Below are 24480 nucleotides of genomic sequence, written 5' to 3' on the forward strand. Positions count from 1 at the left end.
GTATTCATATAGAAATCTAGCTCAACACATTAACATTTAAAGGCTTCACTTAAGAAAATTGGGGGTTTCCTTCTCTTTTCAAAGCTGGAGATAATGTAGCAAGAAGTAAATGCTATAGATACCTAAATGAACAAATTAAAATATATATGCCTGAATCACAGTTGTTCTTTATTTTCTAAAAGTTGAAATGTGGTTCTTTATATAAGGGCTTCTCTCTATCTTTATAATACTATTTGGTGAGAAATTATTTCAATTATTTTTCAAAACTCTATCCTAGTACAAATAATTCCATATTTCTAGATGATTCAACTTCACTAAGAAAAAATATATATGGTGTTCTCCACAATAAATTGACAAGACATATAATAAAATCTTGTTTTTCTTATATTAATGGCATGCCTTACTTCCTTATTTTAAAACAGTGACCAATTATATTGATCTATATAGTTAACACTCTGTCTTACAAATAGATTGCCCTACCAAAAGCATGCAGACTGTGCAATTGCATTTTGCATTTTTTAGTAATATCCAGTTTAGGAAATTAATATCTTTGTAGCTTTCCATTAAAGAAAAATAAATAACTGAAGAACTGGAATCAATACAACAGCTGTGTACATTGGAACCTTTATGTAGTAGCCATATGTATTCAAGGTAAATGCATTTGAAAAAGTACTCCTCTCTTCTTTGCCTTTACAGCATGAAATTTGCCTTTTTCTTCATTTCTTTTTATGACTGTCAAAGTGTCTGTTTAAGTTACAGACAACTCAATAGTCCATGCGATCTTTTTATTAAATACATGCTAAAATATGTTCAATTAAAAGAATAAAAATCACAATTCATATTTCTAAAGCTCCTTAAGTATTACAAATTTCCTTGAAACCTGTGAGATACATAAAATATCTATATATAGATTGTGTGTGTGTGTGTGTGTGTGTGTGTGTGTGTGTGAGTGGGTGTGTGTTAAAAAATAAAGAATTTATGTGCATTTTAAAAATATCAACCCAGGATATAAGAGAAAAGCTGAAGGCTCTTAATCTGAGATTTTCTGAACCTATATTATCTTCTCCAGTTGTTTTCAAAAGAAACTGAAATGCAGATTCTGGTCCTTAACTTTCTGTGTACTCCTTTAGTCAAGTCACTTATTGGTGTGCCTCATTTTCCTTCATTGTAAAATAAAAGAGCTTGTTTAGATAATATCTAAAGTTCCTTTCAGCTCTATTCTATAAAGATCCTCCAAGTTTCCATCTGAATTTTTTTTCTTAATTCACTGTACCTGAGGGCATGCCAGCAGCTTGAAAAATCAACACATCAATTCCCCAATTGATAAATGGTCCAATAAACCCTAGAACATGCAATTTCCAGATAAATATACTAAAGTTCTCAATGGTCATATGAAAAAAATGCTCTAAATCATTATTTATTCAAGAAATGCAAATAAAAACAACTCTAAAGTACTACCTCATATCAACAGAATGGCTAACTTGACAGAAAAGGGAAATGATAAATATTGGAGAGAATGTGAGTAAAGTGAACACTGATTGAACCTTTGTGAAGAACAATTTGGAGCTATAACCAAAGGCTATTTTGCATATCCTTTGATCTAGCAATACTGCTACTAAGTCTGTATCCCAAAGAGATCATTTAAAAAGGGGGAAAGATTCATATTTACAAAATATATTTTCAGTTCTTTTATGGTGACAAAGAATTGAAAATTGAGGGAATGCTCATCAGCTGAGGAATGACTGAACAAATTGTGGTACATGAATGTAATGGAATACCTTGTTATATATGAAATGATAAGTAGACAGGTTTCAGAAAAACTGGAAAAACTTAAATGAACTGATGCTGATTGAAGTGAACCAGGAGAACATTGTATATAGTAACACTGTTATTATACAATGATCATCTTTAATAAATGTACCTCTTCTCAAGACAGTTCCAAAAAACTCACAATGGACAATCCTATCCATATCCAGAGAAAGAAATCCTGAGTCTGAATGCAGATTGAAGCATATTATTTTCACTTTTGTTTTTTTTTTCCTTTCTCATTTTTTCCCCTTTTGTTCTGATTCTTTTTTCACAACATGAGTAATGTAGAAATAGGTTTAATATGATTGTATACATATAACATATCAGATTTCTTGCTCTCTTGGAGCTGGGGGAGAAGGGGAAAGAGAAAAAAAATGGAACTCAAAATCTTTCAAAAATGAATGCTGAAAATTATTTGGCAGATAATTGGGAAAAAAATAAAATACTATTAAGTAGAGGGTGGGGAAGAGAAGTCAACACATCACAATAAATCTCTCATTTTCTAGGTCTCCTTTCAATATTGAGAAAATATGACCAGATAGCATGAGATGCTAGGTAGAGTACTAAACTTGGTGTCAAAAAGATCCAGGTACAAATACCATCTTACCTGTGTAATCCTGTGCAATTCATTTAAACTCAGTTGTCTCCACTTTAAAATGAGGAAGAGGTTTGACTCAATTTCTTTCAAGGACCATCATAGCTGTAAATCTATCAAACTATGAATTTGCAAAATTTTTCTAGAATTCTCCATTAAAATTCCATATGAATTATTAAGGTTCAGCGGAGTCAGGATTCTGACAACTCTAGAAATTCCTTCTTCCGAATCATTTGAAATTAGGCAACACTTTGGGAGTGAAAGGGAGATGGGATATTGTTGGGAGCTTTTTCTTCTCAAAAACGCAGCCAGGTGATAAAAGTTTAGATATTTTATTGTTTCCAATATAGCCCGGTTAGCTTAGAGGCCTATCTCTCTGCTTGGTTCCAAGAGCTCTCTCCAAATGTCACCAAATCCAAAGGTCTGGTCCTACAGCCTCTGCTTCTGCTTTCTTCAGCCTCCAGCCAGCTCCAGTCTTCATGTCATTCCAGTGAAATCTCGACTTGTAGCGTCTTCCTCTCTTGAACTCTCCGACTGGCCCATTGGCCTATTTATGCTCCTTCCAGAGAGAGGGATTATGGGTAGTTCTACTTAGTACCTTGTTTCAGGTTCTGCCCAAAACATCTTCTTGTAAGATTAGATCAACTCTAATTAGTTAGCAGTTAGTAAGGATTCCAACATCTCCCCCTTTCTTTTGTTTTAAAACATAGGGGGTTTCTGAGGGGGTACACATAAATCCATCAATATGGGCCAGAACTTTGTAACAGATATACATGGTATACATAAATCCATCAATATGGGAGGCATTATACATAATTTACATAAGTACATAGCAATATAACACAGGCTAGTAGTAATGTAACAACATGAATCAACCTAAAAATTTACACATGTCCATAAGTCCTAGAAACAGTCCAATAGGATTCCATTGTCCATTAGTTCATGTGCCAGGAATCCAATAGTTCCTGTAAGCCCTGAAGTACTGCAAAAGTCTCATCAACAATTTTTCATCTCAGGGAACCCAATGATTCTTGCTGGTTTTTCAAGAAGTAAAACAGTGATCTTTTTCTTCTCAAAAAGCAGCCAGATGATAAAAGTTCAGATCTTTTATTATCTCCAATATAGCCCGGTTAGCTTAGAGGCCTATCTCTCTGTTTGGTTCCAAGAGCTCTCTCCAAATGTCTTTAAATCCAAAGGTCTGGTCCTTCAGCCTCTGCCTCTGCTTTCTTCAGCCTCCAGCCAGCTCCAGTCTTCATGTCATTCCAGTGAAATCTCGACTTGTAGTGTCTTCCTCTCTAGAGAGCTCTTCAATCACAGGATATGCATTTATAAAATCAGATATATCTTCTCCTTCATTTTTTGCCTTAATTAATGCTTTTTCTAATCTTGTTAAATTCTGCTTTACAGGAGAAGCTGACTGTGTTTCTGTCTCACTCCCTCCCCCTTGTTCCACCCATGAAGGGTTAATTGCGGAGGGAGGGTCATGAGATGTGGAATCACCTAATTCCTCCTGCTGTGAAGTATCATACTCAGAATTGTAATTAACTCCATTCTCATCTGATTCGTCCTCCTTTTCACCTAGTAAAGTTGGCACTTCTTCCTCCTGTACTTTCCTTTTCATCATTCTATCACTTAAATAACTTCTTATAGCCAATTGTATTACATTATATGTATTAATTATTGAGTTAGGCCCATTTTTATCATAGAATTGACACAGATCCTCTCCAACCAATTTCCATTCATTTAGATCTAATTCCTTATCAAGAGAGAAACAAGGACATATGTCCTTTACAGTTTGTAAAAGTTCAGTGATTTGCTGTAAACTTATAATTAAACCTTGGCTTTCCATAACTTTGACAATGCTCTCTAAACATTTTCCTTGAACAGAAACAGGCTGTTTTCTAAATATCTGTCCCATCTTAGCTGAAGTTCTACTTTAACTCTTCTAACAAAATTTCTTTGTTGCACTCACCCTAGTTTCTGGGTTGAAGAGTCTTTTCCATTGGATCAGGATCAGAGGCTTTTCCACTTGAATCAGGATCGGAGCTTTTCCACTTGAATCAGGATCGGAGCTTTTCCACTGAAATCCACTGAGGGGTCTGTTAGCCCCACGTTCAGGGCGCCAAAATGTTGGGAGCTTTTTCTTCTCAAAAACGCAGCCAGGTGATAAAAGTTTAGATATTTTATTGTTTCCAATGTAGCCCGGTTAGCTTAGAGGCCTATCTCTCTGCTTGGTTCCAAGAGCTCTCTCCAAATGTCACCAAATCCAAAGGTCTGGTCCTACAGCCTCTGCCTCTGCTTTCTTCAGCCTCCAGCCAGCTCCAGTCTTCATGTCATTCCGGTGAAATCTCGACTTGTAGCGTCTTCCTCTCTCGAACTCTCTGACTGGCCCATTGGCCTATTTATGCTCCTTCCAGAGAGAGGGATTATGGGTAGTTCTACTTAGTACCTTGTTTCAGGTTCTGCCCAAAACATCTTCTTGTAAGATTAGATCAACTCTAATTAGTTAGCAGTTAGTAAGGATTCCAACAGGATATATACATAACATGCCTGCAAAAATCAAGACATTTCTATGATATAATTTTATCTGCAGATAAAATCAATCATTAAATTAACAAGTTATATACAAGACTATAATACACAGTAAAAATATGATCTGCTAAATGGATTATTGGTTTCTGGTGTTTTTTATTTGTTTTTATCTTAAAATTTCTCTGAATGGAAGAGTAATTGTAAGAGTCACAACTTGAATCCTTTTGACTCAAAATGTAGGCCTGTTTCCACCCTCTAGATCTCATGATCTTAAAATGAAGAAGTGGATATAAAGAAAGTTATGATTAGGCCTGCACTTACTTGCTTTCAATATATCCATTTCTTTTTAGACTTTAACCCAACAATAAATTTTCCACTGTTAATATGAGAAAAAAATTAAAAATATATTTTATACAGAATAATAAATTGAAGAACTATCTTCAAAATTAACTGCTTTCTGATCAAGTTTAGGCTTTTGTAAATAATGCCTACAATTGACTACATATCCCTTTGACATATAAATGAAACAGAGAATAAATCTTATTATTATTACTGTTATTATGCTATATTAGACAACTTTATTTCTTGTCTATAATTTATAGTAATTATGATTAGTACTGAAACAATTTCAAAACCTAGATGTATTCAAGGACTAGAGGGAGAGAATTATTTTATAAATATTTTTTCTACATAAATAAATCGTCAGCTTTATTCCTTATCTCTTACCCCAAGGAGCAACACTATGGATGAAATTAGAACACACATCAGATTTAAACACATATGCTATGTCATTGACTTGGATATTCATTGAAATGATGCAGTTCACTATGCTATCTATCCTGTGGAAATATTATGTGTGCCCTGCCTTCCTTCCCTTCTCCCAAATCAAAGATAACAGCAGATCCCATAGGTTACCAACTAGTTATTAGTTATGCTTACTGCAGGAATAGCCTGAGTTCTTTTTTTTTTAAATTAAATTATATATTTCCTTGATGACATTTTATATTGAAGGATTTATATATATATATATATATATATATATGTATGTATATATGTATATACACACACACATATAAACACACATACACTTATATATGTTCATTAGAAAGTTCTAATACTTTCTGAACTTTCATCATTTTAATTCTATGAAGACTAATTTTCTATGATTTATAATCAAACCATACTGCCTTTAGAGTAAAGGTGTTTTAAAAAGATAGGAATTTGCTTTTGGGAAAAATCTGGAATAATAAGCAGATTTGGCAATTCCCAGAGGCAGAGGGCCACTTTTTTCCTGTTTGGTTCTGGACTTGATTCACTTTCAGTTTGCACTTCCCATCTAAATTATACACATTTATATATGAGTGCTTTTCAATGATATTTGGAATGATTACTCATCCACTTGGTTTTTCCCATGTGCATGGTTCAGCCAAAGTTCTAAGTGGTGCTAAATCTTGTTCAGGAGGCTCTGCGATAGACCAAAGCTTAGTGCATATAACACAATGTCATTTATAAATGAGAGCACCTAGAAGATTTCACAATCTAATGGGAATTCTCCTCAAACTTAAAATCTGTGTTTGATAAAGGCATTTCTCATGCCTTTGATATCTTCTTTTATTTCAAATATTTTTTGATTCAATTATTCCTTAATGTGCTTTAAGTCATGTGGCCTCCCATATGTATATCATCTGTGTGTACTTAGGCTAATCCAGCCTCTTTTCCCAACTTTAGATACAATTCTATCACCGTAATAAGTAAATCTGGGACTCTGTTGTTAGAATCAAATAATTACATTTATATATGGTATAAAAGTTTAGTACAAAAATATTTGCAATGAAGTGAATAGAGTACTGGACTTAAAGGTCTGGGATCAGCTTCTAGCTCAAATTTTTTTTTCCTTACTGTACAGCCATGGACAATTTACTTCTTTCTCTTTGTCTTAGCTTTTTTTTTTTTTAAATCTATGAAGTGGAAATGATAGCATTTACCTCAAAAGTTGTTTGTAAGAGTAGAGATAATGTATAATAAATACTTTAAATGGCTTAAAATTGTTATAAACTCAGATTATCTGCCTTTACATAATCCAGACCAGCTTGTACCTGAATTATTACATCATTGCATACCTCCCTTTCTAGTATATAAAGGATCTCATCAATAAATACATATCTTATTTGGTGATATGTGGAAAAGGAGATTTAATCACCTAGCTTTGCATTTTACTTCAGGGTTTAATAGTCTCAAGTGATAAGAAATCAAACTAAGAATTGTACAGGAATAGAATAATGAAAATTTCTGAGCCAATTTGAAATTTTGAGGTTTTCCTCCAATATTGATTCTTGCAGAGGAATATTTGATTCTTAATAGTTTAGGTCATATCTTAAACTAGTCTTGAATTTTTTTTTTCATATATCAGTGGACCTATAAAAAATATAATGATGTACCTCCTTCCTTAGATAGAAAAAGCACTATTCTTGATTTGTGAGCTAGGAGTTTAAAAGGTATTTACATACCATCTCTTCATATGATTGCAGAATCTAGAGCCTTAAAGGAACTTTCAAGATCATATAATCCAACCTTTCATTTAAAGAAGTTATAAATCAAGGCCTAAAAAGATAAGTAATTTGCCTAAGGTCATACAGGTAGCAAATAAACTGGAATTTTAAACTAGATCCATTGACTTCAAATCAAATTATCTTTCCATTACACCTTAGAACAACAATTTATCAGATGTGAACTAAATATTAAATAGTTATTTGAGTAGAATAGTCAGAATGAATTTTAAATAGTTATTATAAGTTAAAGCTTTTGTCAATTTAATGTCTTGAATCTCTGAAACTCAGAGATCCATTACCCATAACCCAGAAATGTATAAAGTCATGAGAAGTGATCACATTTTAATATCTGTAATATAAATCAATATACACAGGACTCCTAGGAGCCTGCTTTTAAATCAAAATAAAACATTGTGATTCTTGTTACATTAGGGTGATGTACTATTTATTATTGGTATAGAAATCTCTTAGAGCTATAAAATAAATGGAGGTAGGAGGGTGAAGCACATTCTAACTTGATCCTGAAGCTTCAGAATTCTGTAGTTATAGGACCATAATTGTACAACCAAAATGGACTTCAGAGGATATACTCTTTTGCACTCTAATTCTACTGATGAATAAGTTGAGGTCAAGTGGTTTACTCAAAGGCACAAGTGGCTTGCTTCTGTACTCTAAAGATCCATGGCCATGATACCACTTTGCCAACTGAAGCTTTCAACCTGCCTAATTTTATCACTCTCCCTGCAGCAAACAATTGCTTCCTTTTATTAGAATATGAGCTTTGTGACATCAGGGAATAACTCACTTTTCTGTGTGTAAGCCAAAAACTTACCAGAGTATTTTGTCTTTTGTTAAATAAAATAAATATTTTATCAGTAACTAATTTATCAATCATGTTCATATAGATTCATAAATTGCAAAGTTAGTAAAATTTTATTTTTAAAATTATTAAATTTTTGTTAATTATATTACAAATTGCAAATTAATTATAAATTGCAAAGTTAGTAAAATTTTATTTAAAAAAAATATTAACCAGTGGTCAAACTCTGCTGATATGTCTCTATATTTAGGTAGGCTGATTTCCAAAAAAGAATATACAACAAGACCTATGTTCAATTTTTCAACTTAATGAAAAAACCTTTCAGATATTATGCTTTTCTGAAATAGCCATCAAGAATTCAAAATCAGCAGACCAATATATCTCTTCTGAGCTGTCAGCCTTATCACAGGTTCCCAGATTTTTATTGGCTCTGTTAACACATGTCCACAAACTGAACAATTTACTCTTCATAGTGTATGAGGACCAATAGGATCTGATGTTAGAAATCCATTCTCCCTGGAAGACTTGGAAGCCACAAAAACCTTAATATTGGGTAGAATATACATAAACATAAGAAGAAACAGTCATTCCTAGATACAGAAATTATGTCTTTTTCAGCTTTGTATATAACCACACTTCAAACCCTGTCCAGGTCAGGTCATAAAGCACTACACCAGAAAGGAAGAAAGTAAAGAAAGTAAACTAAAGAAGGTAAGAAGGTCTGGAGAAAATAAACAACAAAATAACCAAGCCATTTGTAACAGAATAGTTATGAGACATTGTATTGGAGGAGGGGATAAGGGGTGTAAAAAGAAACTGCAAGATGAAATAAGATGAGAAGGATAAGAGAGAAGAGATATGGAAAAGAAACTGTCAACTGCTACTTAAGTTGGTACTTAAGTTGAAAGTTTTTTTTTTTTTAATTTCAGTCACTTAAATAAAATGTAACCTCTGCTTCTTTTTGTTGATTAAAAAGACATTTAGAATCAAATATATTGTTAAGCACAAATCTCTCAAAGAAATCAGAAGAAAAAAGGCTCAATGTGGGAAAAAAGCTAAAAGGAAGAAAAAGCTGGTTGTCAATCAGAAGCAAAAATTAATTTTTTTTTGAAAAAATGAATGAAGACAAATATTGCAAAAGTTTCCATGTTTCCTTTTCCTGCAACATATTAATGTCTATGTTTAGAGAGAACAGCATTTTTACTCAGGTTGTATACTGATCTTCACAGTGCAGAAGTGTAACAGTGCAGAAGTGTAATCACAGTCATTTATTTCTTTCCTGACAAAGAAGAGTATCAGTGTAGTGATTTTAACAAGTCATTCCATTCAAGAGTATTTATACATCACCATTTCGGACACTTAAATATCAGCATTTCAAACCCTTAAATATGGTCTAACCCAACTATTACTTCGTCACTTCTCTGTTCAAAACAAAACAAAACAAAACAAAACAAAAATAGTTTTCTATTGTCATTAAGATAAAATTCGAACTATTAAGCATGATGTTTAAATCCCTCTCCCAGGGGGCTTCTACTTACCCATAAGGATTTACTTCCTATTACTCCGTTTCCCATTATCCTATCACCCTAAATAGCCTAACTGTTTTTCGACCTTAATATTCCCATCTCCTGTCTCCACGATTTTGCCCAGACTATTTCCTTTCTAACACCTTTCTAATTTTTATCTTTTAGAACCCTTACCTTTTTTCATGATCATTTCATGTGCTATTTCCTGTGAGAAGTCTTTCCTCTTTCCTAAATAGCAATGACATTTCTCTACCTGAAATGGTCTTTGATTTAATTATCTTTGGTAGATATCTTAAAGTAAATAAATCCCTTGCACTAAGATCTTTGAGGTCAAGAATTGTTTCTTTTCTGTCTATATCTCCAGATCCTAGTATAATACCCTACTTAAAGTAGATTTTTTAAAAAATTATTTAATTCATCTGAATTAGCTACAGATCAAGAAAATCAAGAAAAATTGGCAGCTTGCCCAAGGTAGTTCACAAATTGCCAAAAATCCATTCTAGCTTTTCCAATGATCAGATTTTAGTCAAGATTTTTAAAAGATCTGGAAATCATACATCAACCATAACTTGAGAAAGTAACATTTTATTTCACTGGAAGATACTTTCCCAAAAAATGTTTTTTGAAATGTTTAACTTCCCTCTCTAGGACAGAAAGAGCTTCTTGTTGTTATTGATTTATGGTTTACAAGAGACAATCAGAAATAAAATCCTCCAGAAATTCAATGTTTTCAAACTTCATTAAAATGTGCTAAAATAACCATAAATTCAAATTTATAGGCATATTAAAGAATTTTAAAAATATATAAATTATGCAACAGTTGTCAATGTATTCAGGAAAATGTGAGAAGCAATTTTTAACACCAATTAAGCAATCACAGCCTATCAGATTTTGTTGTTTACCCAGAAGAAAATAACAAGTGCAAATGTGTTGATTGAAGAGATATTCAAACATTATAAATCTCATGTTAACATAGCCAGACCTTATAATCTTTGTTGTGTGTCAAGAAATTCTTTGGCAATCCAGGAAAGCCTATGGACTGTTTCTTGAAATAATATTTTTAAAAGTATAAAATAAAATTCACTGGGATTGAATCATATTGAAAAATAACTATCAGAACATTTGTTTTTTTAAAAAGTTCATGAAACCCCAGGTTAAGAACTGCAGGCACTGGAACAGCTAAGTGGTACAACTGATAGAGCACCAGCCCTGTAATCAGGAGGACCTGAGTTCAAATCTGTTCTCAGACACAACTTATTAACGTAACCCCAATTGCCTCAGCAAAAACAAAAACAAAAAACAAACTACTGGCCTTGAGATTTTAGTTTGGTATAAGTAATAATTAGAACAATAACATAAAAGGAGGTTTTGGTAAATTTTTTGGTAATTTTAAACAGCCCTAGTTTTCATAGGTTATTGAAATGAATTAATTAGTTATGAAAAATATGTGTTATTCAAGAAAATATTTAAAAGAATGGGCTATTGAATCTGTTATTTTCCATGGTTGTGTAACTAATTCATGCTACCTTTTTTTTCCCCCAATATATTTGGCCAAATAAAGATTTGAGCCATTAGCATGTAGTTTTCCATTATATTACCCCCAGAATGACCATCAATGAAGTGATTTTAAGAAGTATTGTCACATGGTTGATTTCATACTATTTCAAATGATACAAAATCATTTTACTGAGAAAAATTCTAGGCTTTTGGAATAAAGACATAAAGTTTGAGTTGTCTTCTCCCCCATTTCTTATTTGCCATTACAAATGTATCTCACTTTCCAAAAGATGTGTTCCTTTAAAAAGCTGGCTGCCGAAACCATTGTATTCTAAGACTTGTGGCTATTCCAAAGTGAAGAACCCCTCTGTTATATGAATAATGGCCACATCCATCTGTTATCACCTCACTTAGTTTTTTAAGGCATTTTTACCGATACTGAATGACATGCCTATACTTTAGACCTTACATTCTTGTTCTACAGCCATATTAAAAACATTGTTCAGATTTGTTCCATTGTGCTAGACTATTGTTTTTGCCAGTAAAGACAGATATAGCACCATATAGAACCATCAGTTCCACTTCCAGACTAAATCATATAGCTAACCTAGAGGGAAGCACTTTCTATGGAGAAGGAACCAGGATCCCCATAAGCTTTCAACCAACTGCCAATCACAAGGCATGTAAACCAACCTAGATGAAGCACTAAGGTGTCCCAAGAGAAAAATACAAAACAGCATGTGGCAAGCAAGTCAAATTGCCCCTACAACCTTGATCATCATTTCCCTTTTCGTATTATAGGGACAGTTCAGGATCCTAAATCCAAGAGCCTTGAAAATAGCAATGCTTCCAGCATAGTACCCTCTACCATCATACTGGGAAGATTCAGAAACCTGATTATTCCTACAAATATTACAGCCACAGCTACCAGGGCTCCAAAAAAGGAATTTCTTTCAACTAAAGTATTTGGCATTTTAAAATGAGTCAATATTAGAAATTAATATAATGTAATCAGTAAAAATGATATTAAAGATATTAAATAACAATTGTTTTTCACTCAAAGATCAATGGGACTTTTCTATCTGACTTACACCTGAAACCTGCTAATATCTGTTATCTCCTCTACTGGAATGTGAGCTCCTGGAGAACAAGTATTGCATAATTTTTTTTTCTGTCTGTATCCCCAGCACTTAGCATAATGCTTTGTCCATAACACTCAATAAATATTTATTTCATTCACTTGTGGAGACAGTTGACTTTGATTGGTCTTTGTATTTGTCATCATGTAAAATTATAGAAACAATTTTCTTGGGATGGAATTTCCTTTCAAGAACATCTTTTGTATATTTTTACTTCAATTACTAAGTCATTACCATACAAAATTTGTTGGCTGAACAAATTTTTTGTCTTTTACTTATGTCTATTTGCTTTTGGCTGGTTTTCTGTTGTTATTGACTATCTTTTTTATTATGAAAACAAAAATTCTATCTTTTGAGTCAGATACCTAACAACAAAATCATTTAGTAAATATTACATCATCTTAAGTACAAATCCTCACGTAGAAAACAGATGGCTTATATTATCAATTTTTTCCTAACTAGTTTTTACAGTTATAACTACAAAAGGAAGGAACTCTAAATATCACATTAAATGTTTGTTGTGATAAGATAGAAAGTCTCAAGAATTGTAATATATGTTTTTAGTTCCATTTTTTGCCTTTTTAATGAATAAGGTAATTCTTAGCTGCACATCCTCACAGATTAATATAAAAGTCATCCTGATAGTGTATTTTAAAAGATTAGACTTATCAACACAGAAAACAATCCAGTTTTCTGACCACAGACATTTTGTCACCACATATAGATTGTTCATCCATTTTGGTATAATTAATATTCCACCATTAATATATACCATATCTAATATTACACATTTATTCAAATCAATCAAGAATTTGTTGCACATCATTTCTTTTTGAATATACAATGTAAAGTACCATGGAAAATGGAGAATGGCATAAATCACTGTCTTTGACTTCAGGAATATTTTTATGGAGTTGCAGTATCATGAGAGGTACTTAAAAATAAAATATGTGGTTTGGGTCAACTTAGATAAATGTCAGACAAATGACACAGTCGAGGTCTCTTGGCTTTAGAAAAGAAAAGATTCACTTAGGACTAAAATGATTAGAAGTAACTTTGTCTAGGAGTTGGATATTAAGCTTCAAAAAGTGAATAAAATTACATTAATTGGAAGAAAAGGCAGAGCAAGATGAGTAATAAACTTTCCCAACTGTTAAAAAGGAAAAAAAAAAGTAATCTACCTGCATTAAAACCAAACCAACTATGTGTATGTTTGTGTGTGTATATATATATGTTTGTGTGTGTATATTTAAATACATATATCTATACATGCATGTATATATGTACACACATGTGTGAGAGAGAAACAGAGACAACTAAATGGCACAGTAGACAGAATGTCAGGCCTGACATCATCATTCACTTTTCAGATTTTAAAACTGACTTCAGGTGCTCACTGTGTGACTCTGAGCAAGTCACTTAAACTTGCTTGCCTCAGTTTCTTTATCTGCAATAGGAACTGGAGGAGGAAATAACAAACCAATCCTGTTTCTTTGTCAAGAAAACTGCAAATGCAGTCACTTAGAATCAGACACAATTGAAATGACTGAATGACAACAAATATACATACATATGTATTTATATACATTTATTATACATATTCATATTTCATTTTACATCTACAGGTGACCTACATTATCAGACCAAATAGAAAAAAGCACCTGTTTACATTATATATTTATTATATGCATTTATGTGCATACATATAATATATAGGATAGATAGAAAATAAATAAAATAGAATATAGAAAGTTTCCTTTTCCCATCTGCAGACTATCCTGGATTCCTCTGTGTTTACAACTGTTCTTTGGAGAATACATAAGCAGCAATTGATATCCCTAAAGAAAGAAATTTATCTTGTGGTTGAGGAAGTTGAAAAAGCAAAGGAAAAACGACACACAGAGAGAATAAATATCAAAACCATAATTTCTGAATTGAGTCCATTACATAACTATAATCCGAAGACATATTTGCAGATACATTATTAAACCATTGAATCTCTTCAAATTCACCCTACTTACACCCCCCAAAAAAATAATTCAGCTCTAATGATATAAATATTTAAAGTACTCCACCATAATTATATAAGTAATCCTGTGAATGTATCAGCAGTAATAAAAATTCAAAGGGAAGGGGATGTTTTTGGAATCCTAGGCAGTACAATAACTGGGTCAGTTATTATGATCACAATGGAAATTACTATAAGCACAGAAAGGCAGGCTTATTAAAGGCTGCATCTATTACTAACTAAAGGTCTTGGAAGACATAATAGTTCTTCCAAAATTTTTGTTATGTAGTTTCTTAAAATATCAATACTAATGTAAGATTTTAACTTCTATGGCTTTAATTGTGTGTGTATATATATATATGTATAGATACATATATATATATACACACACATATATGTGTTTGTATATAGATAAATATATAGATATTTAAAAGTAAATAACACAATTACCTGTTGAGTGAACTATTCTTTACATCTCACTTATAGATTGATTTAGTGTTTATTATTATTATTATTTCAATTAGGATTGGTTCACTGTGGAATCAATTAAATATTAGCTAATAATATGCCAAGTGTAATTTTTATTCACATCATTAACTTATAGTTAGAAGAATATTTAGGAAAATCTAATGGCTTTGGAGTTTCAGATTCTGTATGTCTCTGGCATTTTATTTAATAAGATGTTTACTGCAGGAAGGAGCAAATTGATTAAATCCCTTGCTCATGGTGATTTTGGTACTTGAAAGGCATAATGCAGTAAACTTTTAATTATCCTGGGTAGTAGAAGAGCAAAAGAAACATAGAAAATATAACAAAAAATACAAATTTGGTATATAATCCTTGGAGCCCCTACTTAGATCAATTCAACTCTTAATTGGCCAAATAAAAAATAACTAGTTAATCAGTCAAATTGTCTGATTGTGTCTGTGTCTATGTCTGAATTATCTATTTAGTTTAGTCAAAATAATTCTTAATGCAGATAGACACAGGATTAAGAGTAGAAAGAGAGCTTAGAGATTATATCATTCTTATTATAGAAAGGATGAAACTAAGTAAGGCTTGGAGCTGTTGTAAATTGCCCAATACCTGATAGATAAAAGAGCTAGAATTTGATTGGAGGAGCACATAGAATTATGAAATAATAAATCTAGAGGGAATAAATCTAGAGCTTAAAGGTCATCTATCTCCTAATTATACAGATGAAGGAAACTGAGGCAGAGTGATTTAAGCAGATTCACGATGGTATCAATTGGCACAGCCAGGATAAGAACTCAGGTCCTTTGATTCCAAATCCAAGATTGTTTATACTACATCATACTTCTCCAAATAATAATATTAATACTAATGCCTTTCTATGATTGGTCCTAATGCCTCTCAATTTGAATTCTTTGCTAGTAACTTGAGGGAGGACATCCCAAGTCATAGTGTTGTTTCTCATAAAGCTATATATTAATATTGTCTTGAATCAAAAAGTTTTCTGTTTTAGCATATCTAATATATTGAATACATCTAGAAGATATTCTTTTTTTGCTTTTAAAATAAACAGCTGTGATTAGCAATTGACATATACAGAATATACAGGATGATATTACCAATAATTAGTGCTTATTTGAGATTTCATTGACATAACTGCATATTAAGTTTCATTTTATATCTACAGGTGATCTGCATTATCAGACTAATAGAAAAAAGCATATATTTATATTTGTACTTTCTCTTTCTTACAGGTGAGTACATTAGACTGGGTGCGAGCTGAAAAAATCTATAACCTCTGTGAGGTACTATTTAAAGTTCACAAGGTAAGTGTACTGTGGTAATGAGATATTTTCAAATAACCAAGAGTATTTGGCATTTCAGATAATAGGAAAAGAAAACAAATGCTTCATCTTTCAGGTATACTCTTGAATTTAATAAAAAATTTAAAATATTCTAGATAGCCACATAATCCCTGTGGAGTTATATCTAGTCAAGACTGGTGTGCATTTACTGGTGGCTTTTACTATCAGAATACATCACTGGTAATATGTACAATTTTATCCATGGCATTTAAATTAAAGACATCTGATTTAGTGTGGATAATTTTAAACTAGTTAATCTCTTGCTGCACAAATCAAATTTTAACTGTTATCATGGCCTGTCTGCCATGTATTAACAAAGCTTGTCAATGTAAAGGAACATAATATCTTTGAAATACATGGAATTATTTGACATTATTTATCTTTTTTTGGTAATGTTAAGCATATTGAAGCAAAGTTAGGTACATTGAATCAATTGAAGAAATGACTAGTTTTGAAGAAAATTATTTCAAGTCAGATTTCAATTTATATAAAAATCTCAAATCCAAATATAGCATTACGTACAAGGACAAATGGACAATGCATCTGAAATGAAAGAATTTCAAATGACATAAAAATCTTAAAAGCATAATATCCAATTATGAACATCTATGGTTCTTAATTGGAAACTAACTATATAACATTAAGCAAATCACTTCAACCTCTTCAGCTGTAAATGAAGTTAATTGCTTTAGTATCTTTAAAATTTTAATTCCCATGATGATCAATAGATTTCAATCTATCATTTGAATCAATCAGTGAATCACAAAGTATTTATTAAATTAATCTTAATATACACTTAAATAGCATAGTCAGTTCTCAATGGGCTGAGATAAGAGATAATTCTTGTCTACTCTCAAGGAGTTTATATTCAATTGACAGATTACAACATACTCACAGACAATTAAATGCATAGATTCATAGATAGCGAGACAAATAGAGAAGACAGATAGCAAATTCAAAGTAACAGGGGAGGAGTCACAACTGGGAAAAGCAGGAAGGCTTCTTGAAGGAAGTGATTTTCAACAGATCCTTGAAGACAACATAGAATAAGGCACAAAGGTGGGAGGAGGACTATCATTTATGCAGGAATAAGAATATGTATCTATATAGTGCCTACTGGGTACCAAGCATAGTGCTAAGCAATTTTAATATCTCATTTGATCCTCACACAACCATATGAAGTAGATGCTATTATTATTCCCATTTTACTGTTGAGGAAACTGAGGCAAACTGAGGTTTAATGACTTCCCCAGGATCACACAGCTAGTAAGTTTATTTATATTCAGTTCTTTCTAGGATCAGCTGGAACTAAATTAGAGTGCATGAGAGGGAGAAGCAGTGTAATTATTCTGAAAAGAAAGAGTAGAACCAGATTGTGAAAACACCTTAAGTGATTAAAAGAGGAACTCATCCCAGAGTATATAGAAAAGCCACTGAAGTTTCTTGAATAAGGGAATAAGATATACATGTGTTTTATGAATATCAATTGGACAATTGTATTGATGATAGATTGAAGAAAGGAAAGGGCAGATTCAAAGAAAATGATGTTAAAACAGTCCAGGTCAGAAGTAATAAAGAATGGAACTACTATGAGCTCTCTTAATATTAGCACCTTGTCACCATTGATCATCTTTAATATATCTTATATAAATTGTGTTTGTGCACTATTGTTTGCATTTTGTCTCCTCCACTAGATTGTAAGATCCTTGCCTTTCTTTGTACCCCCAGAGTTTTAAGCAGTACCTGACACATAGTTAGAGCTTAATAAATGCTGCTAACTGTCTGAGTGACTAGCAAAGGAGGTGGAATTGGTAAGAAGAATTTCTTCTTCAGAGATTGGATCAAAGAGTAGGGAATGGGGGATAATGTGTAATTTTTTATACAGATGATTTGTACATTTTTAGTTCATTATATATGTATTTGTGCCCTCCATTGGCCTGAATAATTGAGGGCTGTACATTTAGAATTAGATTATCATCTGGATTAGATCACAAATAAATTATAAATTTAGAATTGGAAGGGATCTGAGAGTCCATTCAGTCCAAGCTTTTTATTTTACAGATGAGGAAACTAAGTATAGAAAAATATTATGATTTGATCAAGGTCACACTGATAATTTCCGAGGCAGGATTTGAACATAGATTTTCTATCTTCAAATTCAATATTCTTCTCTTTGGACCACGTTACTACTATTTCATGTATAAAACAGTTTTGTTTGTTTTTTTTAAGTTTTACAGCATAATTATAATTGCTGACTTCTTGCTCAATCGGATTCAAAAGTTGATGTATTCTACTAATGTTAATTTCTGGAACTTTCAGTTTATCTTGAGGCTATTTTTTTGTTGACAAAGAAATGAAAAACCCAACTTCAAAGTCTAAATTTTAGGAATTTAAGATATAAAAATAATTCCATTTGTATTCTTGAGGAATGTAATAGATACTAGAAAGCAAAGGTATTGAATTCTTTTCTTCCCTATTGATAATTATATAGCTTGGAGCATATGAAGGAAAAGTAGTCATTTAAGTTAATTAACATTCATTTCAAATTTTTAAAGGGTACTTATACATGTTAGCACAATCATGAAATGAGGGCAATTAATTTATAAACTAGGGAAGAGACTATTACTTAAAAGAATCAGCTTTTCTGACAATGAATTTTCATATCAGCAAAGATAGCCCAAGCTTATGGACTGATTTTTGGTAAACTTACTAACATGACTCTATTTGGAGACAGGAGAGCAGGAAAGGCAAGTGAGACCTCCTTATGCCAAAGCAGTGTAGTTATATAGGAGATTGATCTCTTTTTCTGTGTGTTCTTGTACAGTGTGTATCCCTGGAAAGACTTGTACAGTGAGTAATACAGAAATACAGAATCTTGGAGTTAGAGAGTCTCAAAACCATCTAGCTCAGCCAACCCACACCTGCACAAGAATCCCCTCAACGAATGGCTAACAAATGGTTATCCACTCTCTGAATGAAAACTTCTGCTAAGATGGAACCTGCTATTCACCAGGCCTGACCGTTCTAATTTTTCATAAATATAATTATAAAGAAAAGTTTTCTAGTAAGCTTAAATCTTCCCAATTGAATTTACATACACTGCTTCTTGGTCTAAGGGGACAAACTAAAACAAGGCTAATTCCTCTTCTGAGTAAGAAGCTTTCACCTAATTAGAAATAATTGACATGATGCCCCTACCTTTTCCCTTTCCCAGTTCCTTCAATAAATCTTCTTATGAAATAATCTTTTATACCAGTACCATTCCAGTATAATTAGACACTTTCTAGTTTGTCTATGCTAAAATTTGACTCCCAGATTTTAATACAATAGTTACAACGTAGTTCTTAAACATTGAGAGAGAGAAAAAGGAGAGAGTATGTGGTATGCCAGGTACTATGCTAAGTATTACTGATACACATAAAAACACGTGAGATGGGCCTTACCTTCAAAGAATTTAGAATTTAAAGGTGAAAAACAATAAATAAAGAGGAGTTGGAAATAGGGAAAGGATAAAGAGAAAAAAAATTTAGGAGAATATGTCTCCAGTCATAAAAATGGCCACAGGGGCAGAGGCTTCTACTGGGCTGGGATGTAGTTTGTAAAAAGAGATCCAAAAAGAAACTTGAGATGTGAGTGAGATATTCCACCTATCATACTCTTAGTTTTTTTTTATATCAACCTTTCCCATCAATTCTTAATTCTATTGCCTTCCCTCTGATAATTTGCATTTCTTATTTATCATTTATTGTTTGCCTAGTATTTATTTGTTTTCTTATTGTCTTTCCCACTACATTGTGAATTCCTTGTGTCTTTTGCCTCTTTTTGCATCCTCAGTATTTAGCACAATGCCAGACATATACTAGACACTTAATAAATGCTTACTGAATGAATAAATGTGTCAGAATATGCCTTTCTTTTCTTTCCTCATCACAGGTATTGTGTAACTAAAAACTGCTCAAAGTCTCACAATAATTTATCAGTCATCAGTTAGGGAACATAAGTTTGTATCTCTAACAATACCTTCTGAGCCCATTCACTTTTCCTGCATCCAATGTTGTAGGGTTTTCTAAAAAACTAAATCAACGTGCAAAAATCCATTTTTGTTTAGCAAACTTGTAAATTTAATGTTGAATCTCTTCCATCTTAGATTTTTTCTCACATGAAGTTAATATTTCAGGAATTAGAGTAAATATATAATTAGAAAACAACAGTCTTAAATTTCAGTTTTTCTTTCTGATCTGTGTTCATAATCCCTCTTCCACAATTATATCTATCAATGTTTAGGCTAGAAATATCTCTAAACATAAGTTTAGAGAAATTATTTTGTTTTTCAGTGCTGTTCTTTTCTTCCTAGAGGTTATTTTTCTCCTATTAAAATTATGTTTATACTAAATTTCTATATCAGCCGTGAAATTGATGAGAAAATTGCATCAATCAGTGCCTTGATTGCAGTCGTGACTTAAATTAGGAACATCATCTGAGTAATGTATCAAAGACATACCTTTTTAATGATAAAGTAGAATATACTCCAAGCAACTTTAATGTCCCCTTCAAAAAGAAAAATAAATTTATGTTTAAGTTCTTTCAAGCAAAGTAAAACCATCTGTAATCTTTCTATATAATGTTTTCTATGAAAACTAATGGAAGAGAACCATTAATTGGTTAATGAATTTGTTTTATATGTAATTCAATTCAACAAACATGAATCTATTTTCTATGTGCAAGATAGTGTATTTTATGTGCTAAGGATATAAAGATAAAATTAATAGTCCTGCCTTTGAGGAAATTTGTGTGTGTGTGTGTGTGTGTGTGTGTGTGTGTGTGTGTGTGTGTTTACAAGCCTATGCTTTCTTATTTTAAAATTGACCTCATTTCACCATTATTTCATCAAAGGAATCTCTTGCAGGGTTCCTCAAACTTTTTAAATAGGGGGCCAGTTCACTGTTCCTCAGACTGTTGGAGGGTTGGACTATAGTAAAAGCAAAAGTTTTATGGGCCTTTAAATAAAGAAACTTCATAGGCCTGGGTGAGGAGGATAAACATCCTCAGATGCTGCATCTAGTCCACAGAACATAGTTTGAGGACCCCTGCTAGGGGGTGGGAAACAGAAGAGGAAGAGGATTCATTTGCTGGTGCAGGACATCCAAAACAGCACATACTCTGTATCTTATATTCTTAGAGTATTACCAAGGGATAGTAAGGTCAAGTGATATATCTAGGGTCACATAGAAAGTAAGACAGTTGCTCTATCTTTCTATCCAGTCTCATCCTCAAACACAATATATACGTATAGAGAGAAGGAGCAAGTGAGAGGGGAGAGAAAAAAAGAACAATAAGAGTAAGGAGAAATTAAAAAGAGAGGAGAAAAGAGAAGAGGAAAGGAGAGGTGGAGAAATAATTCTAGTCTATACACAAAGACGTGTGTGTGTGTGTGTGTGTGTGTGTGTGTGTGTGTGTGTGTGTGTGCATGTTTCTAACAGTGGAAAGAGGGAAAGACTTGGAATCAGAAGAAATTTGAGGTTGAACTTTATGCAATTCATATGTTCTCCCTGAGCTTCACTTTCTTCATCTGAACAATAAGAATAATAATTACTATATTACCTTTCTCACAGGTTTGTGAGCTCACACAAAAGAGCAATTACTTATTTCGCTATAATGATCTGTATTTCCCACTGGCCCATCAACATGTTTGACCTTTCTCCACTGCTGTAGATAATAATACCTACTGTTATGTTCTATTTAAGGATGTTATTCGTGGACATTAGAGTATGAGATAGAATAAAATATTTCTACATAAATGTATTTTGTTTCATATATATGTATATATATATATATACATAATTCATATTTACACATACATATATATTTATACACATATGTATAGTGTGGGTGTGGGTGTAATGCACACACATATATATGTGTAGGTATATTTATATTTATGCATATAATAATAAAAGATTGTACTAGAAGTCCCAATTCTACTCTTAAGTCTTTTACTTATTCAATTTATGAACTTAAGCAACTGACTTTAACTCTCTGCTTATTAGTTTTTTGTCTAAAATAAAGAAGTTAATTAAGTGACAAGTAGGTTCCTTTCCAACATTCTGTATTCTTGATATATTACCTCCTAAAGTCCTCTCACACTCAATTATATTTGAGCTATGTTAAAATCCCTTCTACCTTTGATATTGTGTATGCCTTCCATATCTAATATGTCTTTCTATGTTGTTAGGACCTCTCTAGCAATTAAAATAAACAAATAAATTTTTATTCTATGTTTTTCAGCTCTGGCTTGCTGATGACTACTGGTTACAGGCAAACTTTTATCTAGGTCTTCACCAGGACTATGACCTGGAAGACCAACGGCCATATTGCTTCAGTGTCATGGTTGGACAGGGAAAAAGTCATTTTTTCAATGTAGAGCTAGGGAGTGAGCTAGCTGTGTGGGAAAAATCATTCCAAAGAGCCATTTTCATGGAAGTTCAAAGGACAGGGGTAAGTAATATATGCTCTTTATTAGTAATCTTTCATCCTTAATAGACAATATGTAGGAAATGACAATCATATATGTTAGATGTTAGAAAAATATGTTTTCTAAGTTCTACCAAAGTTCAGTTTATTTTCTGATTGCAAAAAAAAATCATTAACTATGTAAGCATTGGTTATTCCATGGTAATCTTGCTGAGCAACATATGTTATATCATGGATTGTGAGAGAGGAGCGTAAGGAAGAAGTATCTAATTTTCATACTTGAAAAATGGCCCATGTTTTTAATTGTTATGTTCTTGAACTGATATCCAGTGACTATCTGAATATTCTCTGAAGAGATGAATTTGTCTTGCAGACTATATTTATAGAAAACCAAATAACTACATAAAATTAAAGGACTGAACAAGTTTTTCTAGAATACCATATTCCTTTTTGTCCTACATGTGATCCAGGAAGACTTTTTTAATTTCCACATTTGTCAAATGTGAATTTTTCCCTACTGATTACAAGAAATGTCACATACAATTTCTAGTGGAAATCCATGAAATTGATAACAAAGAATTTATTAGACTATGTATTATCTAAAATAATAGAATTCCTTTCCAGGAGGCTATAGATCACCAGAAATAAAAATTACAGAACATAAATGAATCAAATATATCACAATGGAGTTTACATTTTGCACAAACAAAAATGGAATCATTTTCCCCTAACCTTGTGCGCTACATCATGAACATCATAAGCATGCTGTGAACCAAATATTAGTTGCATTTTTAAATGATTTCTTTCAATTCTAATTTATGTTCAATATTTGATTTGCTACTCAGGTGTGTTGATATACAGATAGAGGTTTGAAGTACTTTTACATTAAAAGATGGAAGCACAGTGAAACCTATCTTTGTAATATAAAAGGCAACTTAGCCCAGTGCCTGGCACATAGTAAGTAATTAATGAATGTTTATTGACTGAAAGATGGGACTTCGTAGTCACAACAAAAAGATTCAGTTCCCACCTATGACATATTGAGTGATGATAGAAAGTCACTCAACTTCGCTAACTCTTAGTTTTCTTATCCATAAAATTTGGATAAATATACTTCCCTGACATTATGGAAGTCCCATGAATTTGTCTAAATAAAACACAATGCAAACCTTAAAGTTTTCTATATGTTTTGACTGTGGTGTTTTTGTTAGTGTATTTAGATAAAAGGATATACATTCCTATGAATGGTTACAAATTGTTATATTCAAATGTGATGGTATATGTAAAGTGGTCATCAAACTTAAAACACTATAGAAATTCAATCCTTTATTACTACTAGCAAGTTATTTCCTACTCATGTTTTCTACTGTACATAATTTCAACACTCATCCAGTAACCACTATACCATTCTGCAGCCTAAATTTAATTAAGTACAACTGTGATAATAGAAATTAAATTGACATAATTTTGTCTCAAAGACCATCCAGTTCACTTATTGCACCAATAACTTAATCTTTACATAGTGCTTATTGGTTACAAAGCATGAATGCACATGCATGTATCTTGGTAGTTATATTTATTATGTATGTATGTATGTGTATACAAATTAATTCTCATTTTTAGATACTGAATAAAAAGCTATTTATTAAATGTGTGTGATTTGCCTAGCTCTCTGTTGAATTCTAGGGAGACAAAT

At 32.2% G+C, this 24480-nt stretch overlaps 1 protein-coding gene across 2 annotated transcripts in view; it reads left to right on the forward strand.

The window, feature by feature from the left end:
* Positions 1-24480, forward strand: part of SNTG2 (syntrophin gamma 2) — a 640226-nt gene that overhangs the window by 481809 nt on the left and 133937 nt on the right. For both annotated transcript variants that reach the window (XM_051976027.1, XM_051976028.1), the window contains 2 exons: positions 16203-16274; positions 22599-22808. In XM_051976027.1, the coding sequence (XP_051831987.1) occupies positions 16203-16274; positions 22599-22808 (282 nt within the window). The remainder of the gene's footprint in view (positions 1-16202; positions 16275-22598; positions 22809-24480) is intronic.

This window comes from Antechinus flavipes, chromosome 2, assembly GCF_016432865.1.
Source record: "Antechinus flavipes isolate AdamAnt ecotype Samford, QLD, Australia chromosome 2, AdamAnt_v2, whole genome shotgun sequence".
Taxonomy (NCBI): Eukaryota; Metazoa; Chordata; class Mammalia; order Dasyuromorphia; family Dasyuridae; genus Antechinus; species Antechinus flavipes.